At 39.6% G+C, this 19,975-nt stretch overlaps 1 protein-coding gene across 2 annotated transcripts in view; it reads right to left on the bottom strand.

Moving 5' to 3' along the window:
• IL15RA (interleukin 15 receptor subunit alpha) overlaps nt 1-19,975 on the bottom strand; it is a 51,945-nt gene that overhangs the window by 19,147 nt on the left and 12,823 nt on the right. For both annotated transcript variants that reach the window (XM_077897305.1, XM_077897304.1), the window contains exon 2: nt 1,062-1,256. In XM_077897305.1, coding sequence (XP_077753431.1) covers nt 1,062-1,256 — 195 coding nt within the window. The remainder of the gene's footprint in view (nt 1-1,061; nt 1,257-19,975) is intronic.

The raw sequence follows: 19,975 nt of genomic DNA, 5'->3' as shown, positions 1-19,975 counted from the left end.
TTGGCACACGAGGGCCTATTTTTTTTGGTCTATCTTGACTTGATGTGCTTTTTTTCACTAACCTAATCATTCCTAGTTTTGATTTAAAGAGAAAGACATGTTTCTTTCTTTCACATGAACATTTAGAAGCCATCATAGGGCAATTAATTAGCCTAATTCCAGTATTGTTCTGTCTCAAATGATAGGGAGGTCTGAGGAGAGAGAGAGAGGTGGGAATGGCCAGTCCATGGAGGAGTCAGGATACATATACAACATCAATTAAGTTAACCATCTTATGTGGGTGTGGTTTGCGGTGCTCCAAAAGAATGACAATAGTAACATCAAAGATCACTGATCCCAGGTTACCATAACAGATATGAGAAAGTTTGAAATGCTATGAGAATTACTAAAATGTGGGATCCCTGGGTGGCGCAGCGGTTTGGCGCCTGCCTTTGGCCCAGAGCGCGATCCTGGAGACCCGGGATCGAATCCCACGTTGGGCTCCTGGTGCATGGAGCCTGCTTCTCCCTCTACCTGTGTCTCTGCCTCTCTCTCTCTCTGTGTGACTATCATAAAAAAAAAAAAAAAAAGACAATTACTAAAATGTGACACAGAGATACAAAGTGAGCAAATACTGCTGGAAAAATGGTGTCAATAGACCTTTTTGAGGCAGGATTTTCACAAACCTTTAATTTGTAAAAAACACAGTTATCTGTAAAGTGCACTAAAGCAAAACGCAACAAGATGAAGTATGGCTGGAGTCAATATTGACTAGGTTTCACTTAACACTTTTGACCCACAATGTTGATGTTGGGTTCATTTTCTAGATGAGGAACAAAGACTTCCAAGATGGTAGTCCTGAGCCCTCACTCAAAGAACCCCGTATTATGTGACCCTAAAGCCTATGTATTTCCAACTCTCAGGGGTGTTGTTTAGAGGTCCATTGGTTTATTTAGCCTCAGACGTCAACACAGATGCCTTGTCCCCCAGAGATGGGCTCACTCAGCTTCCCACACTACAGTTCCACTCTCTGAACAGCTTTGGTATGGGGGATGGAGAGACTTGCAAGGATGACTACTTACTGATGCACTTGAGACTGGGGATTGTCCAGTGGGCAGTGTTGGTGGTCTTGTTGAGCACACACTCAGTCAGGCTGGATGTCCCGGCTTTCCGCTTGAAGCCAGAGTTACAAGTGTACCGTTCCTTGGAGCTCACGCTGTAACTCTTGACCTGGATATCTGCGTGTTTGACAGATGTGGGAGGAGGGCATGTGATGCCTGCAAGGGTGTAGATAAGAGAGGAGAAGTGAACACATTTCAGGTTGTTCAGAGGTGTTCTCCAGGGCAACTTGGGCAGCACTCAGCACCTCTGTAGCCAGCGTCTGGCTTTCCTAGGGGCCCTTTAGGATACACCCCACATTCTAAACATGTGAAACATTCAGTAAGGGCTCTTATCATTTAGAAGTCTTCCAGGGAGCCTTGTCTTTAGTGCTTGCCTTCCAGCATGGCTAGGGCTTGGGGAGTCACCCCCAAGCAGCAATAGCCTTTGGATTGGTCTCCCTGCCTGTTCTCCCTGAAAGCCTTAAATCCATTTCTGTAATATAGCCAGTCATCTTCAGAAATGCACATTGGATGACTTCACTCTTTCCTGGTTGCCTGCTGCTCTTAGAATAAAAGCTAAAATCCTCAGGAGGTCTTCAAGGGTCTGCTGGACCTGCCTCCCACCCCACCTCCCTAGCTACTCTTCCCCTTGGCTGCACTGACCTTCTGTCCCCCCATGGCACTGTTCTCCCCCAGCTCATCTCCTGCCATCCTTCCTAACTTGAACATGACTTTCTCAGGAAAGCTGCCCCCATTTCTCCTCCCCATCCAATCAGCCAGGTCCCATAGTTCTGTGTTCTCTCCTTATACAGCCAGCCACATTCATGGTTGTAGTGAAGACAACAAGACGGTGTAATAGCTGTATATCTCATCATTTGCACTTTGAGCAGCAGAGAGTGGGAGCCACATCTGTCTTGCCCAGCACCATATTCTCTGAGCCTAGTACAACATCTGGCAAGAGACAGTGTTCAAGAAATAGTTGTTCAGAGAATGATGCTTATTATGCACCTGCCCTTTACCCCAGCAATGTCACTTCTAAGAATTTATCTTACAGATATACTAGTATACTTATGAAGTGAGCAGGTACAAAGCTATTGATCGTAATAGCCAGTATCTACAAATGACCTTGTATGTGGTCAGCAGGAGACTAATTTTAGTAAATTACAATACAGCTACCCCACAAAGAAGTACTACTCAGCTGTTTACAACAGATGGACTGAAGTGGAAAGGTCTCCAAGACACACTGTTGGTTAGGAAGGAGAGGAACAGAACTCAGTGCGTTACGTGCCACCATCAGTGCAAAAGGAAGAAATGGTACCTATACACAACTTTTTGTCTGGACATAAAACCTCTGAAAGTATTTGAGGGACTATTAACCCTGGAGACGAAGCAGCTGAGAAACGCACAGGGAGAGACAGAGATTTTTTCCTGAATGCCTTTTTATACTTTGTTTGTTTGTTTGTTTTGTTTTGTTTTTTGCCTTTTCATACTTTTTGAATTTTTAGTCCTGCAAATGTTTTACCTGCTAAAAATGCTTTTGAAAGTTTTTGCAATGCCCTGTGTCTTTAGCTGCTCTGTACATGGATGTTTATTATTCCCTTTTCCTTTTCATCTATTAATATATGCCAGGGTGAAAATTAAAATTAACAAGCAGTGCCACTCAGATATTCTGACCAATCAGGACAGCTGCTGGCAGTAATTGGGACAGGGGTGGGGTAGGAGTGGGGGTGGTTACCACTGGCCACACTGATGACAGGCCTAGCAGAATATTAGTTGTGCCCTATACTCATTCACTGTTTTAAGTATATGAAATATCTCATAATAGAAAGGTAGGTAGGGGAGGGGAGATTTTAAAGTACCCCGCTGCAGGAACTCAGAAATCTTGGTTGAGCCTAGGGCAAGAGAGGGATAAATGATGCCAAGTGTGGGTGTTTCATTTTTGTGGCATTTCTACAGATAGGTGCTCAGTAGATCCTCAGGATAAGCCCTACAACCAGTCTGATGGCTTGTGGGCATGACACCTAGGGAAGTTCTCTGTCCTCATGTCTGGGTTTTGGAATGTACCAGGAACAGACAGCTCTAGTCTGAAAGTCTGACAAGTTAGCTAGCTGAGTCTGAAAGGACGGTAAACAGCCCAATTCCCAAGTGGATGAGGTGAGCTCAGTCACCTACCCAGATTAGACTTTGGTGCTAGGTCCGAGGGGGACAGATTCTGGAAGATGCAACTGTCTTCTGCAGCTCTGCATATTATAGTGAGGATTCTGGCTTCTGGAACAAGAATCCCCATCCATCCTGGAAAAATGTAATGTCTCTGATCTTAACCTGGATGTTCTAAGAAGGCTTGGTTTCCTTCTGCATCCTTCAAATAAGCCCCTCTTGTTTGATTTACGCAAATAGTATCTGTGTCTGCTTTCCAGCAATCTGAGCCTTCTTTTGGTTGGGCAGGATCTGGAGTCAGCTTTGACTAGCCATGGGCCCCCAAATGGCACTTTCTCCTTCCTTCCTACCTACTTCCTGTAGGTTGGCTTGTTTCTGCCTAGAAACCCTAGCTTTTGGGACTAGGGCCCTGACCCCTCTGCCCAGGTCTTGCTCATCTTTTCCTCCAGAGAGCAATCCCTGGATTGCTACACTACCTAGTTGCTGGCTTAGGTTTGGATGTCCAAGAACAACTGCCAGAATCACCAGGACACTTATCGCCTGGATCCCTTATGCCACTTCCCACTGGCCAGGTGGGCCTCTGTAGGTATTAGAATAGGAGGATTCCACCTCCAAATTCAGAATGTGGTCAGAACAACCTTCTCTAAGTGCCTGGCAGCCTGCAGATAGACCAGCCCGTTGGTGGGTCAGCTGTCAGATTCTCCTCCACTACTTCACAAAGGCCTCCCATGTGGGCTCTCCTGGCTGGGGTTCCAGCATGTCTCATGCCTGAGTCCACCTGGGCTATGACAGCCCCATGGGTCAGGAAACCCCAGGCCTTACTTTGGTCTTCCTAGTCTCAAGAAAGGAAATGGATTATTTGACTTTCGTTCTTAATCTAACCACTGACTTTCTTTTAAAATCCCATCAACATCTAATCTTAGATTTTTGTATAATATACATCTGTGCTGTTTATCACCAATATCAGACTATCAGCATGATGATCTCAATGTTCTCTCTTCCTTCACATGGCTGCTAGAACGGACGCAAACATTCCCCTTTCCTTTTGAGTAAGGTCATAAGATAGTCTTCACTTTAACTTACTAGTCCTCTATTATTTCCTTACTATTTCTATAAATAAAGTTAATAGAAGAGAGAAGAAATCTATCTGCTTAGATTGACTTCCTTTACCTCTCTCTCTCCCCCCCCCCCCATCTTGTCTTTGGGATATATCCTGTTTGCCCGTATCCCTGCCAAGATATTTTTATTCACCAGGTAGCCCTCAAGTTCCATTTTAATTTCAAATAATGTTCTGGATCTACTGATCTTCCCTCTCTCAACTTTTTTCAGTCTGTGTTGTTTTCTGCATTTTTCCCAGATTCGGGATTTTTGTCTGCAAAAACCATTCTGCATCTTCTAAGTGTTGATATATTCTCCTCCACTTAGAATGGTGGTTTTCAACTTTCAGCATTTCTGACACACTTTGAAATAAAACATTTGTGACCTGTCCCTCAAGATGACTTTAAAAAGCCAAGGCAGTGGTGACCATATCAGCAAGAGTTATAAAGACTCACAGCTACAGTAGGAGGGCATCAGTGCTAACATGTGACTCATCCAGTTGTCCTTTGGAGCTGGTGGCTGTGTGTGTGGGACAGTTTATTGAGTATATGAGAACTCAGAGTTCTTACAGAGTTCAATAAATATGTAATCTTCTTTGTGGTAGCTTGACTTATTGCCCTTACCTTAGATTCATAGCAGATAGTGCCCCTCTCAGCTCAACACCCCTATTGCCAAACATTGTTGTCCTTGTCATATTCACTTTAGCAGCAGTGAATGTGACACATCAAGAAGGGAAGAGGTCACAGGAAGCAAGTTATATGCACGGTTGAGAACCACTGTTTTAGAAGGAAAAGCAAGCTGGGACAGACACTGAGTAAACAGTGACGGTCTTATGGTCCCTATAGATTCTCTTCTGAAGCCCATCTCTGCTGTTAAATCTGAGGGCCAAGATCTAGAATCACTGTCAACGCTTCTTTTCTCCTTGATAGTCTATAGGAACCAGTTGTCATCAATGAGAAAGACAGATGCAGTCCAGGTTTCTCACCATTGGAGGAAGAAGTTGTAACTATGGAACAAGGGAAAGGATGACTGGAATGTACCCATGATGTTAGAAGAGAATTGGGGTCGGAGATGTCGTATGTAATCATTGTGTGTGTTCACCTGCATGTGTACATATGTCTGTACATGGCAGTGTGTATGTGCAGGTGTGTTTGTGTGTGCATGATTTAGCACTGTCCTTTTATGATGCCTAGAAGCACTGACATATTAACAGTGAGCATACTTGGTGCCCAGATCTTGGTCTCCACTAGAAGAAACAATGGCTACTTGGAGAAAAGGCTGATACTTGATCTCAATAAAAGATCAACATGCTGTTTTACTTATCTTAAAAATATTTTATTTATTGAGAGAGAGAGAGAGAGAGCACATGGGGAGGGGCACAAAGAGATGGAGAGAGAGAATTTAAGCAGGCCTCATGCCGAGTATGGAGCCCAACATGGGGCTCAATCTCATGGCCCTGAGGTCATGACCTGATCTGAAATCAAAAGTCAGAAGATTAACCAACTAAGCCACCCAGGCACCCCACATTTTGATCTTTTAAAAGATCAAAAGATAAGCCTGGAATATTGTTGTACCAGAAAGTAAAGAAATACTCAAGGAAAGATGTCAAAAATATATTGTTCAAATGCTGAACTGGCTCTCACTAGCCACATCCAGGACCTTTTGAGTATTAAAGGAACAAAATAAAACAAAACTCCCTAAGTCTGTACTAATATAAATAAATAAATAAATAAATAAATAAATAAATAAATAACAGGGGAAAAGAGAGAGAGAGCCCTCCTTACAGTATAAAACTAACTAATTTAGAAAGAATAATGGAGTAATAAACGAACTAGGGGTGGTGGAAAGGGAGGAGGGCAGGGGTGGGGGTTACTGGGTGGTGGGCACTGAGGGGGGCACCTGACGGGGTGAGCACTGGGTGTTATTCTGTATGTTGGCAAATTGAACACCAATAAAAAATAAATTTATTATTAAAAAAAAGAAGAATGGAGTAAGAGAAGAAACAATGGATGCTAGGATGAGCAGATTGCAGTTTGATCAGGGACAGGATATTCATATAGGTGGTGGATTGCACTGGGTCAGTTCAGCTAAGCTGGACACACATTCCCTGAATCCCCTTTCCTGATGGTGCCCAGTTAACCTGTGACACAGTCACCAATCTTGTGCTGCCTGACACAATTCACTGAGAAGGAGATAACATCACACCTGTGGTATTTCTCTCCCGGATCCATAATCTGAATCTGATCATGAGGAAACACTAGATGAACATAAAATGAGGGACATTCTGAAAAATAGCCTGTATTTGAGGTCAAGAAAGATAAGGGGAGCACCTGAGTGGCTCAGTTGGTTGTGTTCAACTCTTTTTTTTTTTTAAAGATTTTATTTATTTATGCGGGGGGGGATAGAGAGAGATTGAGCAAGTGGGGAGAGGAGCAGAGGGGGAGGGACAAGCAGCCTCCTCCTGAACACAGAGCCTGACGCGGGGCTTGATCTCAGGACGCTGAGGTCATGACCTGAGGTGCTCACCTCTCACCAAGGTGAGACACCTAGGTGCCCCAAGTGTCTGATTCTTGGTTTTGTCTTGAGTCATAATCTCAGGGTTGTGGGATTGAGCCCCAAATGGGGCTCCACGCTGGGTGTGGAATCTGCTTGGAATCTCTCTCACTTTCTGCCCTTCCCCTCCCCCACTGTGGGCATGCCAGCTCATGTGTGCCCCCTCTCTCTCTCTGTCTCTCTCAAAGAAAGAAAGAAGAAAGAAAAAAGGGAAAGAAGGAAAGAAGGAAGAGAGAGAGAGAGAGAGAGAGAAAGAAAGAAAGAAGAAAAAGAAAGAAAAAGAAAGAAAGAAAGAAAGAAAGAAAGAAAGAAAGAAAGAAAGGAAGGAAGGAAGGAAGGAAGAAAGACAGGCAGAGAGGAAATATTCCAGACTGAAAGAGGCTAAAAGAGACATGGCAACACAAAAGGCACCATGTGTTCCTGGATTAGATCCAGAATTAGGGAGAAAATGGTGAACAAGGGCATTATTGGGACAACTGACAAAATTTGAGTATGGCCTGCATATTAGATAATAGTATTGTGTCAAGTGTAAATTTTTGATAATTGTTCTATAATCATGTGAGAGTGTTGTGTTTTAGGAAGGCACGTAAGAAAACGTATTCTTGGGAAATAATCCTGAGTATTTAGTCATAAAGGGGCATAATGTCTCCAGCTTAGTTTCAAATGCTTTAGAGGAAAATGCACATGTGTAATAAATTTATATAGTTAGAGATGGGGGGTGAAAAGCAATGGGGCAAAATGTAAACAGTTGGTGAATCTGGGTAAAGGGTATTCAGAGGTCTCTTTTATGTTTTTGCAGTTTTACTGTAAATTTGAGGTTGCATCAGAATAAATAAGTTAAAAAATAAGCAAAGTAAGTAACCAAACAAAAACCACTCGTTGAATGGTGCTTGGGTCCCTTTCTTTGAGGACTGCTCTTGAAGGAAACTCTAAGAGCCTTTGACAACTCAGGCCAAGATTATAATTAGTTAGGAAATGTTCTTTAATTATTTCCCTGCTCGTGGCTTTCAGATTGCGGTCTTTCCCTCTTTTCTTGCCCTCTATTCACACCTTTTAGAGTTCCTTCTTCCATTTCCAGGGTCTAAAAGTAGTGTTTGCACTCTTTCTACATTCGGTATTTTGACTGCAGCTTTGTTTTGGTGTGCAGGTTCATCATTGTCATATTTGAGTCCTCATTCTGCTACATCAGCTCTGCTCCTTACTACCTTCATCTTCATCATGGGGCCCGTCAGTGATTCCTAAATGTGAGTGTGCAGTAGAACCACCTGGAGGGCTTGTTAAAACACAGAGTGTGTGTTGGGTGGGGGGGTGCCTGGGTGGCTCAGATGGTTGGGTTTCTGCCTTTGGCCCAGGTCATGATCCGAGGGTCCTGGGATGGAGCCCCACATCAGGCTCTCTGCTTAGCGGGGAGTTTGCTTCTCTTTCCCTCTGGTTCTCCGCCCCCACTTGTGTGCTCACTCTAACTCACTCTCTCTCTCTTTCTCAAATAGATGATTAAAATCTTAAAAACAACAACAAAACAGAGTGATGGGCTCTCCTCCCAGAGCTCCTGAGTCAATAGGTCCGGGGCAGAGCCTGAGAATCTGCATTTCTAACAAGTTCCAGGTGACGGTAATGCCACTGGAAGCTTGCACCATGCCATATGGAACCATGCTATATGGCATTTACAGATGCAGAATCTCTCAGCATCACATCAAGTTGCTTTCTTGTGTGGATTTTCAGTTTCTCTTGAAGATGTTAATAACTGCTTGTTCATACCTTTCCCTGCTATTGATATCGTCAGTGAAGATTTCTTTTACAGGGTTCCTCATGATGTGCTCTTCTGAATTTCTATTCTAATAGTTTCTAACCCAACCCAATTCCCCAATCTCTATATAAAAAATGTACCCATCCACCATGCATATACGTGTCTGCATGTGAATGTGTATGTGTGTTTAGCTTGGTAGTTCTGTGGGTTTAGCTCCACGCTACCAAAATCTTAACTCTGCATCTGCGGTGCTCTGCTGTATGTTAACATAGATGGGAAAATACTTGGAAATGGAGGGTGGGGTGGAACAGGGAGGAATGATCATAAAACACTCTACTCTAGAAATATTTAACAGTAGACCAGAATGCATAGTCCCATAAAAATACTAGACTCTGCTCTATGATAAAATGTTCCTTCCTTCCGAGGAAGCCCTGATGGATGATCACCTTTGGACCTCTCGAGTAATATTACATCACTGGTAACTGGACAGTCTCCTTTCACACACAAAACCGTGATGCCAGAGGACACGAAAGACAAGAAGTCCCCAGAGGGAAAGGCTAGGCAAAGACTGGATGTCACTGGTAGGAGTGTATTTAACTGGTTTTTTCCTTACCTACCCCTTTCCTTCCTTATGCCAGGTTTGCTCTTTAATGCTGACAGCATAATTGTCTTAGGCTTGGAGGAACTTGTGAGATCACAGAGCCACGCTATCAGCCTCTGTAGGACTGATGGCCCCTACCATGCATTATTCTGAAACTTTGGAAGGGAAGGAGACTCTAAGAACCCATACCTCACCCCCAAACACCATACATAGTTACTTCCAAGACCAGTCCATTTTGGGGGGGATTGCAAAGACAGCTTGCACAAAACTGTATTTGTCTTTTTATACCTGTTTTCCCTTAGCATATTGTCCTTAGTGCAATCCACATATGCTACAATATTACACAGTTTCTTTTAAAGGCTGAATAATATTCCACTGTTATGTATATGCCACATTTTGATTATCCATCATTCATTTGTTGATGGACACTTGGATTGATAACATGTTCTAGCTCTTATGAATAAATCTGCTATGAACATGGATGTACAAATACCTCCCTGAAACCCTACTTTCAAATCTTTCTGGTGTATTCCTGGAGGTGGACTTGCTAGATCATATAGTAATTCTGTTTTTAACTTTTTGAAGAACTGCCATACTGTCTTCCACAGTGGCTGCACCATTTTGCATCCCCACCAACAGTGCACGAGTCCTCCTTTTCACTACATCCTCTTGTTTTTGTTGTTCCTGACAGTATTCATCTAAATGGGTATGAGATGGGCAGCCCAGGTGGCTCAGCGGTTTAGCGCCGCCTTCAGCCCAGGGCATGATCCTGGAGACCCAGGATCGAGTCCCATGTCAGACTTCCTGCATGGAGCCTGCTTCTCCCTCTGCCTGTGTCTCTGCCTCTCTCTCTCTCTCTCTGTGTGTCTCTCATGAATGAATAAAATCTTTAAAAAAAAATGGGTATGAGATGTACCTCATTGAAGTTTTTATTTGCATCGCCCTAGTGATTAGAATATTTTCATGGATTTAACTGCCATTTTTATATCTTCCTTGGGGAAATACCTATTCAAGTTTCTTGCCCATTTTTGAATTGGGCTGTTTTTTTTTTTTTTGTTTTGTTTTGTTTGTTTGTATTTTTGCTGTTGAGTTTTAGGAGTTCTCTATATATTCTGGATGTTAATCCTTTATCAGATATACGATTTGCAGATATTTTCTCCCATTCTGTGGCTTGATCTTTACTCTCTGGACAGGGTCTTGTGATGCACAAAATTTTAAAATTTTCACGAAGTCCAATTTGTCTATTTTTTCTTTTGTTTCCTGTGCCTTTGGTGTCATTTCCAGGACATCATTGCAAATCCAATGTCATGAAGCTTTAGTCCTATGTTTTGTTCTAAAAGTTTTATTGTTTTAGGTCTTATACTTAGGTCTTTTGTCCATTTTGTGTTAATTTTGATATATGGTATTATAGTAAAGTTCCAATGTCATTATTTTGCATGTCCAGTTTCCCCAGCACCATTTGTTAAAAGACTGTCCTTTCCTCTTTGAATGGTCTTGGCCCCCTTGTCAAAAATCATTTTGCCCTATAGGTGGTGGTTTATTTCTAGACTATTTCATTCATTTGTGTGTCTGTCTTAATGCACATACTATACTGTTGTGATTACTACAGCTTTGTAGTAAGTTTTGAAATCAGGGTATAGGAGTCCTCCAGTTTTGTTTTTTCAAGATTGTTTTGGCAATTTGGGTACCTTGAAATTCCATATAAATTTTAGGATGGGTTTTTCTATTTCTACAAAAGATGTCATTGGGATTTTGATAGGAATTGCATTCATTCTGTAAATAACTTTGGGTAGTATTGACACATTAACAATATTAAATCTTTCAATCCATGACCATGGGATTTTTTTCCCATTTATTTGTGTCTTCTTTCACTTCTTTCAGCAATGCATGGTAGTTTTCATTGTACAGGTCTTTCAGCTCCTTGCTTAAATGTATTCCTAAGCATTTTATTGTTCACTGTTAGTGAATAGAATTGCAAGTGATTTCTGTATGTTGACTTTGTATCTTGCTATTTTGCTGAATTCATGTATTCTCACTTTTTTTGTGTGTGGAATTTTAAAGTCTCTCACATATAAGATAATACCATCTGCAAACAAAGGTAATTTTATTTCTTCCTTTCTGATCTGTGTGCCTTTTATCTCTTTTTCTTGCCTAACTGCTATGGTAGAACTTTCAGAACTATGTTGAGTGGACATGGTGAAAGTAGGCATCCTTCTTGTTCCTGATCTTAGAGGAGAAGTTTTCAGTCTCTCACCATTGAATATAATGTTGACTGTGAGGTTTTTTGTATGGTTTTTATTATGTTGATGAAGTTTCCTTCTATTCCTAGTATTTTGAGTGCTTTCTTTTTTTAATCATGAAAAAGTGTTGAATTTTGTCAAATGCTTTTTCTACGTCAGTTGAGATGCACATGTGTTTTTCCTCTTTCATTCTGTTAATGGGTATGTTACACTGATCAATTTTCATAGGTTGAATCATCTTTGCATTCCAGGAGTAAATCCCACTTGGTGATGGTATATGAATCCTTTTAATATGCTGCTGAATTCAGGTTGCTAGTATTTTGTTAAGGATTTTTGCATCAATATTCATAAAGGATATTGGTCTATAATTTTTTGTTCTTACTGTTTCCGTATCTGGCCTTGGGATCAGGGTAATGCTGGCCTCACAGACTGGATTAGGAAATGTTCCCTCCTCTTTAAGTTTTTCTACCTTCTAGGTAGGTTTTGTGTTGCTAGGGATTTGTCCATATCACCTAGGTTGTCTGAATTATTTGTATACAATTACCATAGTAGTCTCTCATAATCCTTTTCATTTCTATAGAATTGGTAGTAATGTCCCCATGTTCATTTCTGATTTTAGTCATTTAAGTCATCTCTCTTTTTTTCTCAGTTCATCTAGCTAAAAGTTGGTCATTTGGTTGATCTTTTTTGAAGAATTGACTTTTGGTTTCATTGATTTTCCTGTTTTTCTATTCTCTACTTCATTTATCTCTGCTCTAATCTTTATTATTTCCTTCCTTTTGCTAACTTTGGGTTTAGTTTGTTCTTTTTCTAGTTCCCTGAGGTATAAAGTTAGGTTGTTGACTTTAGATCTTTCTTTTTTCATGTAAGCATGGATAGCTATAAAGTTCCTTCTTAGCTCCACTTTTACTGTGTTCTGTAAGTTTTGGTATGTGTCTTTTCATTTTCATTCATCTTGAAATATTTTTTAACTTCCCTTATGATCTCTTCTTTGATCTTTTGGTTGTTTAAAAATGTGTTGCCTAATTTCCACAATTTCGTGAATTCTCTAGTTTTCTTTCTGTTATTGATTTCTAACTTGATCTTGCTGTGATCAGATTAGATACTTTGTATGATAGCTGTCTTTTTAAATCTAATGAGACTTATTTTGTGGCCTATCCATAGTCCATCGTGGAAAATGTCCCATGTGGATTGAGAACAATGTATATTTTGGTGGTCAAAATGTAACCAATGTATATTTTGGTTATTAGGTACAATAAATGTCTATAACTGTTTTATCTTGCTATATTGAACTTTTTATTAATATATAATATCCTTTTTTGGTCTCTAACCTTTTTTGATTTAAAGTGTATTTTGTCTGATACTAGTGAGCGTAGCCATCCCTGCTCTCTTTCGGTTTCTATTTACTATTTGCATGGAATATCTTTTTACATCTTTTCACTTTTTAAAAAATATTTTATTTATTAATCAGCAAGTGAGACACAGAGAGAACAAGCAGGGGGAGCAGCAGAGGAAGAAGGAGAAGCAGGCTCTCCACTGAGTAGGGAGCCCCGTATGGGGGACCCTAGGATCATGACCCAAGCCAAAGGCAGATGCTTAACCAACTGAGCCACCCAGGTGCCCCCAACTTTTCACTTTTAATCTATTTGTGTCTCAGGATCTTAAGTTTGTCTCTTGTAGATAGCATATAATCAGATCAAATGTTTTTGTTGTTGTTTTACCACTATGTTTCTCCATTAAAGTGTTTAAATCCATTTACATTTGAATTACTGATAAGGAGGGACTTAGTTCTGTCATTTTGCTCTTTGCTTTCTACATGCCTTATAGCTTTTTTGCCCCTCACTTTCTGCATTTCTGTATTTTTTTATGTTTAGTCAATTTGATGTCATGAAATGTTTAAATTTCTTAATTTATTTTGTGTATATTCTATAGCTATTTTATTTGTGGTTACCATGGGGATTACATTTAATATCCTAAAGTTACAACACTCTAATTTGAATTCACACCAACTTAGCTTCAATGACATATAAAAACTGCTCTGGCACTGTTGCTGATGTCACAAAATTACATCTTTTCTTTTCTTTTCTTTTCTTTTTTTTTTTTTTTACAAAATTACCTCTTTATACCTTGTGTGCCCCAAAACATAAGCTAATAATTCTCAAAATGCATTAGTCTCTTAAATTATGTAGAGAACAAGATTTGGAGTTACAAACCAAAGTTACACTAATATTACCTTTTACACTAATTTTTTTCTTGAAATATATTAGTCTCTTAAGTCATGTAAAAAACAAAAAGTACAGTTAGAAACCATTGTTTAGTACCTTTTTTGAGGTAACTTACCTGTATTGAGATCTTTATTTCTCCATGCTTCAAACTATGGTCAAGTGTCCTTCTGTTTTGCCCTGTAGGACTCTTTGAGCATATATGGTAGGTCAGGTCCAGTAGTAGTGAACTCCCTCAGCTTTTGCTTATCTGAGAATGTCTTCATTCCTCTCTGACTTTTGAAGGACAGTTTTTCTGGATATGGGATTCTCGGTAGGCAGTTATATTCTTTTAGCATTCTGAATATATTGGCCCACTGCCTTCTGGCCTCCAGAGTTTTTGATGAGAAATATACTGATAATCTTATTGGAGAATCCCTTGTATATGATGATTTGGTTCTCTCTCACTGCTTTCAAGATTCTCTCTTTAACTCCAGCTTTTGAAACTTTGATTCTATTGTGAAGGTCACTGAGTTTATCTTACTTGAAGTTAATTGAGTTTCTTGGAGGTTTGTATTCATGTCTTTCATCAAGTATGGGAAATTTTCAGCTATTATTTCATCAAATATTCTCTTGGCTCCTTTCTCTCTTACTTCTTAAGACTCACACAACGTTGGTCTCTTGATGATGTCTCATATGCCCCTTAGGCTCTGTTTACCTTTCTTCAGTCTTTTTTCTTTCTGTTTCTCAGACTTGATCATTTCTGTTATTCCTGTCTTCAAATTTGTTAATTCTTCCTTGTACCTGTTCAAATCTGCCTTTGAATCTCTCTAGTGAAGTTGTCCTTTGAGTTATTGTACTTTTAAGCTCCAAATTTGTTTTTGGTTTCTTTTTAGGTTTTCTCTCTCTTTATTGGTATTCCCATTTTGTTCATACATTGTTTTCTTTGACTTTTGCTACATCTTCCTTCAGTTCTTTGGGCATCTTTAAGACAGGTATTTTAAGTCTTTGTCTAATATATCTACCATATAGTCTTTTTCAGAGACAATTTCTCTTGATTTATTTTTTTCTTTTGACTGGGTCATAACTTCCTGTTTCTTTATATGATCTTTGATTTTTTTTAATTGAAAACTGAACATGTGAATCTAATAATGTGGTAACTCTGGAAGCCAGTTTTGCCCATATCTCGGGATTTGCTTGCATTTATTTATTTATCTATCTATCTATCTATCTATCTATTCATTCATTCATTCATTCATTCATTCATTCTTTTGATTGTTGCAGGCCATCACTGTGCCAGAGGTCAGCCTGAGGTATAACCTTAAGGTCTTCTCAGGTCTTTTCTAATCTTTTCTCTGAGTTTACCTGGTCACCTTCTGTTTTTCCCTATATATGCAGTTGTTTATGAATGTCCTAGTCTTTAATATCTGGCTTACAAAAGGAGGAAATGGGAAAAAAGAACAGGGGAAGAGAAGGGTGCTGGCTGTCTAAACCCCCTGGAGTCACTTCAACTGCTTTGAGAGGGGCTTGCAACAATAGAGAGAGAGGTACAGCAGCAATGGCTTCCCACATCCTTGGCAGCACATCTGTGATCAGAAGCACCAATCAGCAATCACAGCAAGGATCCCTGATATTTATAGAACAGGGTCCTTTTTGCCCTACCCTGGATCCTGCAAGCTGTGTGCAGGCTGCTCCAGGCATCCACATCTGCCTGCCTTGTGGCTGGGGCTGGGGGCTGGGTAGCTGTTCCTTTGGAAAGTGCTGAAACTGACCACACTTTATCTTCCAGGTTTTTCCTGCAAGTTTCAAGCTTTCAACAGATTCCAGAGTTCCAAAATAGTTCTATCAGACATTCTGCCAGTGTAACTATTGTCCAGGAGAGTAAATAGATTCCTGATATTTCCTCCTCTACCATCTTCCCAGAATCCTGTTTCACCCTACTGTTATGAATAAACGTTTCCCCAGGTATACAATTCTATGCAGATGGTTTTTCTCCCCAGCACTTTGAATCCTTCTAGCTTTTAATGTTTTGTTCTACTAAAAAGCCCACCATGTGTCTAATTATTGTTTCTTTGTCAGCAGTCTGTCCTTTCCAGATACTTAAGATCTTCTCTTTGTTTGCGTGCTCTGCAGATTCATCACAATTGTTCTTGGTATGGGTGTCTTTTTGTTTAGCTTGCTTGGTGGTGTTTCCCAAATTTGACCTTTGGTGTCTTTGATATCTTTGACATTTCTGGAAAATACTCAACCGTTACCTCCTATGTCCTCTTCATCATCATTCATATTACCGTCTTATGGAGCTCTAATCATGATCCTTATTCTAGTTTTCTTAGTTCACGCCACTATAACAAATAGATTGGATGATAACATTTATTTCTCATAGTTCCAGAGATTGGAAGTCCAAGATAAGGTGTTAGCATGGTTGGGTTCTAGCGGGAGCCCACTTCATGGTTTACGGACCACTGCCTTCTTGTCCATTGTCACATGGTGAAGAAAGAGAGAGCTCTGGGCTTTTCTTATTCTTATAAGGATACTAATCCTATCATGGCTTCACCTTGATGACCTCATCTAAATTGAATTACCTTCCAAAGGCCCTACCTCCTAATACTATCATATTCAGGATTAGGGCTTCAGCATATGAATTTGGAGGGATACAAATATTCATTTGATAGCTCTGTCCTTCCTATCTTTAAATTCTGATTTACCATCTGTTTCTCTTGTTATACTCTGAATAATATTTTCAGACTTATCTTTTAGTTCACTCATTTCTCTTTAGCAGGCTATAATTTGACCTTTAGTTTCTCCATTTATTTTTTTGAATAGATGTTTGAATGTTGATAATTTGCAGTTGATTAAATCCATTTATTGTTGACAAGTGTTTTACCACAGTGAGTCAAAAATCAGCTACATAATTTGTATTTGAGAGGGATGGCTGTCTCAGAGTACCCTCTGCTCAGCATCCTCTTCCTCTTCTGTACGTGCCTAAAATACTCTTACTGTGAAAATCACACATACAAAAGTATATAAAATGCTTATATATAGCTTAAGGATTAATCATAAAATGAAGACTCATTCATAGTCCAATCAGTTTAAGAAAGAATATTACTAGTAGCTTAAAGGCCACTTGAGTGCCTTACCCAACTGCATGCCTCCCCCTTTATCTCTCCAAGAAATGAACACTATGCTGATGTTTGTAATAATCATTTCTTTGCTTTCATTTATGGTTTTACTATATAAATGTGCATTCCCAATAATATAGTATCTACTTTTTATGTTTTTGAATTTTTATAAGTTGAATCATATGACATATATTCTTCTCTACTATGCCTTTGACACAGTGTTATGTTTTTATTTATGTTGATGCATATAGCTGGAGTTCACTTTTGGTAGTAAAGTATTGTATTAATATGCCACAGTTTATCCATTTTTTTCTGTTTTAACATTTGGATTGTTTCCAGTGTCTTTGCTATTACAAATAATAATACTAAGACTATTCTTATATCTGTCTCTTGGTGCACATGAGAAAGAGTTTCTGTATGGTATTTTCTTAGCAATGGCATTGCTGGGATATAGCACATGCACAATATCAATTTTGCTGGATAATACCAAATTGTTTTCCAAAGTGACTGTACCCATTTACACTTCAACCAGCTATAGGTGAGTTATTTTTCCACAACCTCACTAACATTTGTCCATCTTAATTTTTGTCAAACTGGTATATATGATTTGGTAGCTCATGGGACTTAATTTGCGTTTCCCTGTTATCAGTGAGGTTGATCAGCTTTTCATGTGTTTATAAACTGTGTATTTTTTTTTAAGATTTCACTTATTTATGCATGAGAGGCAGACAGAGGGAGAGAGAGAGAGAGAGAGAGAGAGAGAGAGAGAGAGAGGCACAGACACAGGGAGAGGGAGAAGCAGGCTCCACGCGGGGAGCCCGACGTGGGACGCCATCCCGGGTCTCCAGGATCACATCCTGGGCTGAAGGAGGCGCTAAACCGCTGAGCCACCCGGGCTGCCCATAAACCGTGTGGTTTTTTTTTTTAATTTTTTTTAAATTTTTATTTATTTATGATAGTCACACAGAGAGAGAGAGAGGCAGAGACATAGGCAGAGGGAGAAGCAGGCTCCATGCACCGGGAGTCCGACGTGGGACTCGATCCCGGGTCTCCAGGATCGCGCCCTGGGCCAAAGGCAGGCGCCAAACCGCTGCGCCACCCAGGGATCCCCTAAACCGTGTGTTTTTTAATCAATAGCATGCCTGTATGTTTTTGCCAGTTTTTCTATTAGGTGTCTTTTGCTTTTTATTGTATTTTTTGTGTATTTTTGATACTAACTTTTTGTTACTTGGATGTTACAAATACTTTCTCCCAGATAATGGCTTATCATTATTTTCTTTTTGGTGCATTTGGATAAATAGAATTTTTTAATTTGAATGTAGTGAAATTTATCAGTGTTTTACATTTAAGATTGGAATTTTGGTGTCTTTCTCAAGAGGTTTTCCCTAAGTTATAAAGAGATTCTCCTAGTTTTTCCTCTAGGAGTTTTATATTTTTGCCTTTCAAATTTAAGTCATTATGCAATTGATTTTTGTGTACGATGTGAGATAAGAATTCAATTTCTCTCTCTCTCTCTCTCTCTCTCTCTTTTTTGGAAGGCTCCATGCCAAGCATGGAGCTCAGTGCGGGACTTGAACTCACAACTCTGAGATCGAGACCTGAGCTGAGAGCAAGAGTTGGATGCTCAATTGACTGGTGCATCTAGGCGCCCCTCAATTTCATTTTCTAAAACAAAGATAGCCACTTATTTCACTGATTTATTATAAATATTCATCTTTTCAGCTCTATCGTAAATTAACGATCTATATTTTGTCTCTAGTTAGGCTATTCTATTTCATTGATTTTTTTTTCTATCTCCATACCATAATTTAGATAGTAAGTCCTGATATTTTTTTTAAAATTTTTTTTTAACTTTTATTTATTTAGGATAGGCACACAGTGTAGAGAGAGAGAGGCAGAGACACAGGCAGAGGGAGAAGCAGGCTCCATGCACCGGGAGCCCAACGTGGGACTCGATCCCGGATATCCAGGACCGCGCCCTGGGCCAAAGGCAGGCGCCAAACCGCTGCGCCACCCAGGGATCCCAGTCCTGATATTTTATAGAGCAAGAATACCTTCCTTCCTTGTGTTCTTCTAATATATTTTCTTGGCTATTCTTGGCTTTTTGATATGAATTTTAGAATCACTTTATCAATTTCCACAAATAATCTTGTTAGCATTTTTATTGAAATTAAATTGAAGAATAGATTTGGGGAGAATTGACATCTTTTAAGATATTCAGTCTTTTTTATCCAAAAACAATGTCTATCTCTACTTATTTAGTTTTCTTTCAGAAAGTTTTATGATTTTCTATATAAGGGAGTGATATAGATTTTTTTGAAAAGATTTTTGTTTGAGAAAGAGAGTAGAGACAGAGAGGGAGAGGGAGAAGCAGACTTCCTGCTGAGCAGGGAGCCTGATGTAGCTTGATCCCAGGACCCTGAGATCATGACCTGAGCCACTTAACCTACTAAGCCACCTAGGTCCCCAGGAGTGATGTATCTTTTGTTGATTTATTAGTAGGTACTTAATTTTGGGTGGGGAGGTGTGCTTTGTAAATGTCATCTTTTTAAAAAGTGTATTTTCAAAATGCTTTTTGCAGGTACACAGAAAGAATATTGATTCTTGAATATTGAATTTTAATTCAACAATCTAGCTCAATCCTTAATAATTATCTGCAAATTATTGTGAGAGCATAACAATCATATATCTGAAAATAAGAGCTTGAAAAGTTCTTTTCCAATCTGTATGTCTGTTTTCTTGTCTAACTATATTAGTTAGGATTTCTTGTATAAAGTTGAAAAGGAGGGATTATAGTGTGAAACTTTGTCTTGTTCCTGTTTTGAAAGGGAATTTTCAGGTTTATTCTATTTCTTCTTGACTTAGTTTTGGTAATCATTTTTTTTCTTTTGGCTTGTGTTTTTATGTTTGCTTTTTTTTAGAAGGGGGAGGGGCAAAAGGAGAGGGAGAGAAAGAATCTTAAGCAGGTTCCACACCCAGCGTGGTGCCCAGTGTGGGCTCGATCATGGCCTGAGCCAGCCAGAATCAAGAGTTGGATGCTTCACCACTCAGACATCTCAGTAAATTGTTGTTGTTGTTTTTTAAACAAGGACTTGTCACCTACACTTTCAAATTTACTAGCATGAAGGTATTTTAAATGTTTCATTTATGCACTCTTTTACATGTCTAAGATTATTTATG

The sequence above is a fragment of the Canis aureus genome, chromosome 5, assembly GCF_053574225.1.
Source record: "Canis aureus isolate CA01 chromosome 5, VMU_Caureus_v.1.0, whole genome shotgun sequence".
Lineage (NCBI taxonomy): Eukaryota > Metazoa > Chordata > Mammalia > Carnivora > Canidae > Canis > Canis aureus.
Note: the sequence above shows the minus strand (reverse complement) of the source record. Positions and strands in the feature narration are given on the sequence as shown.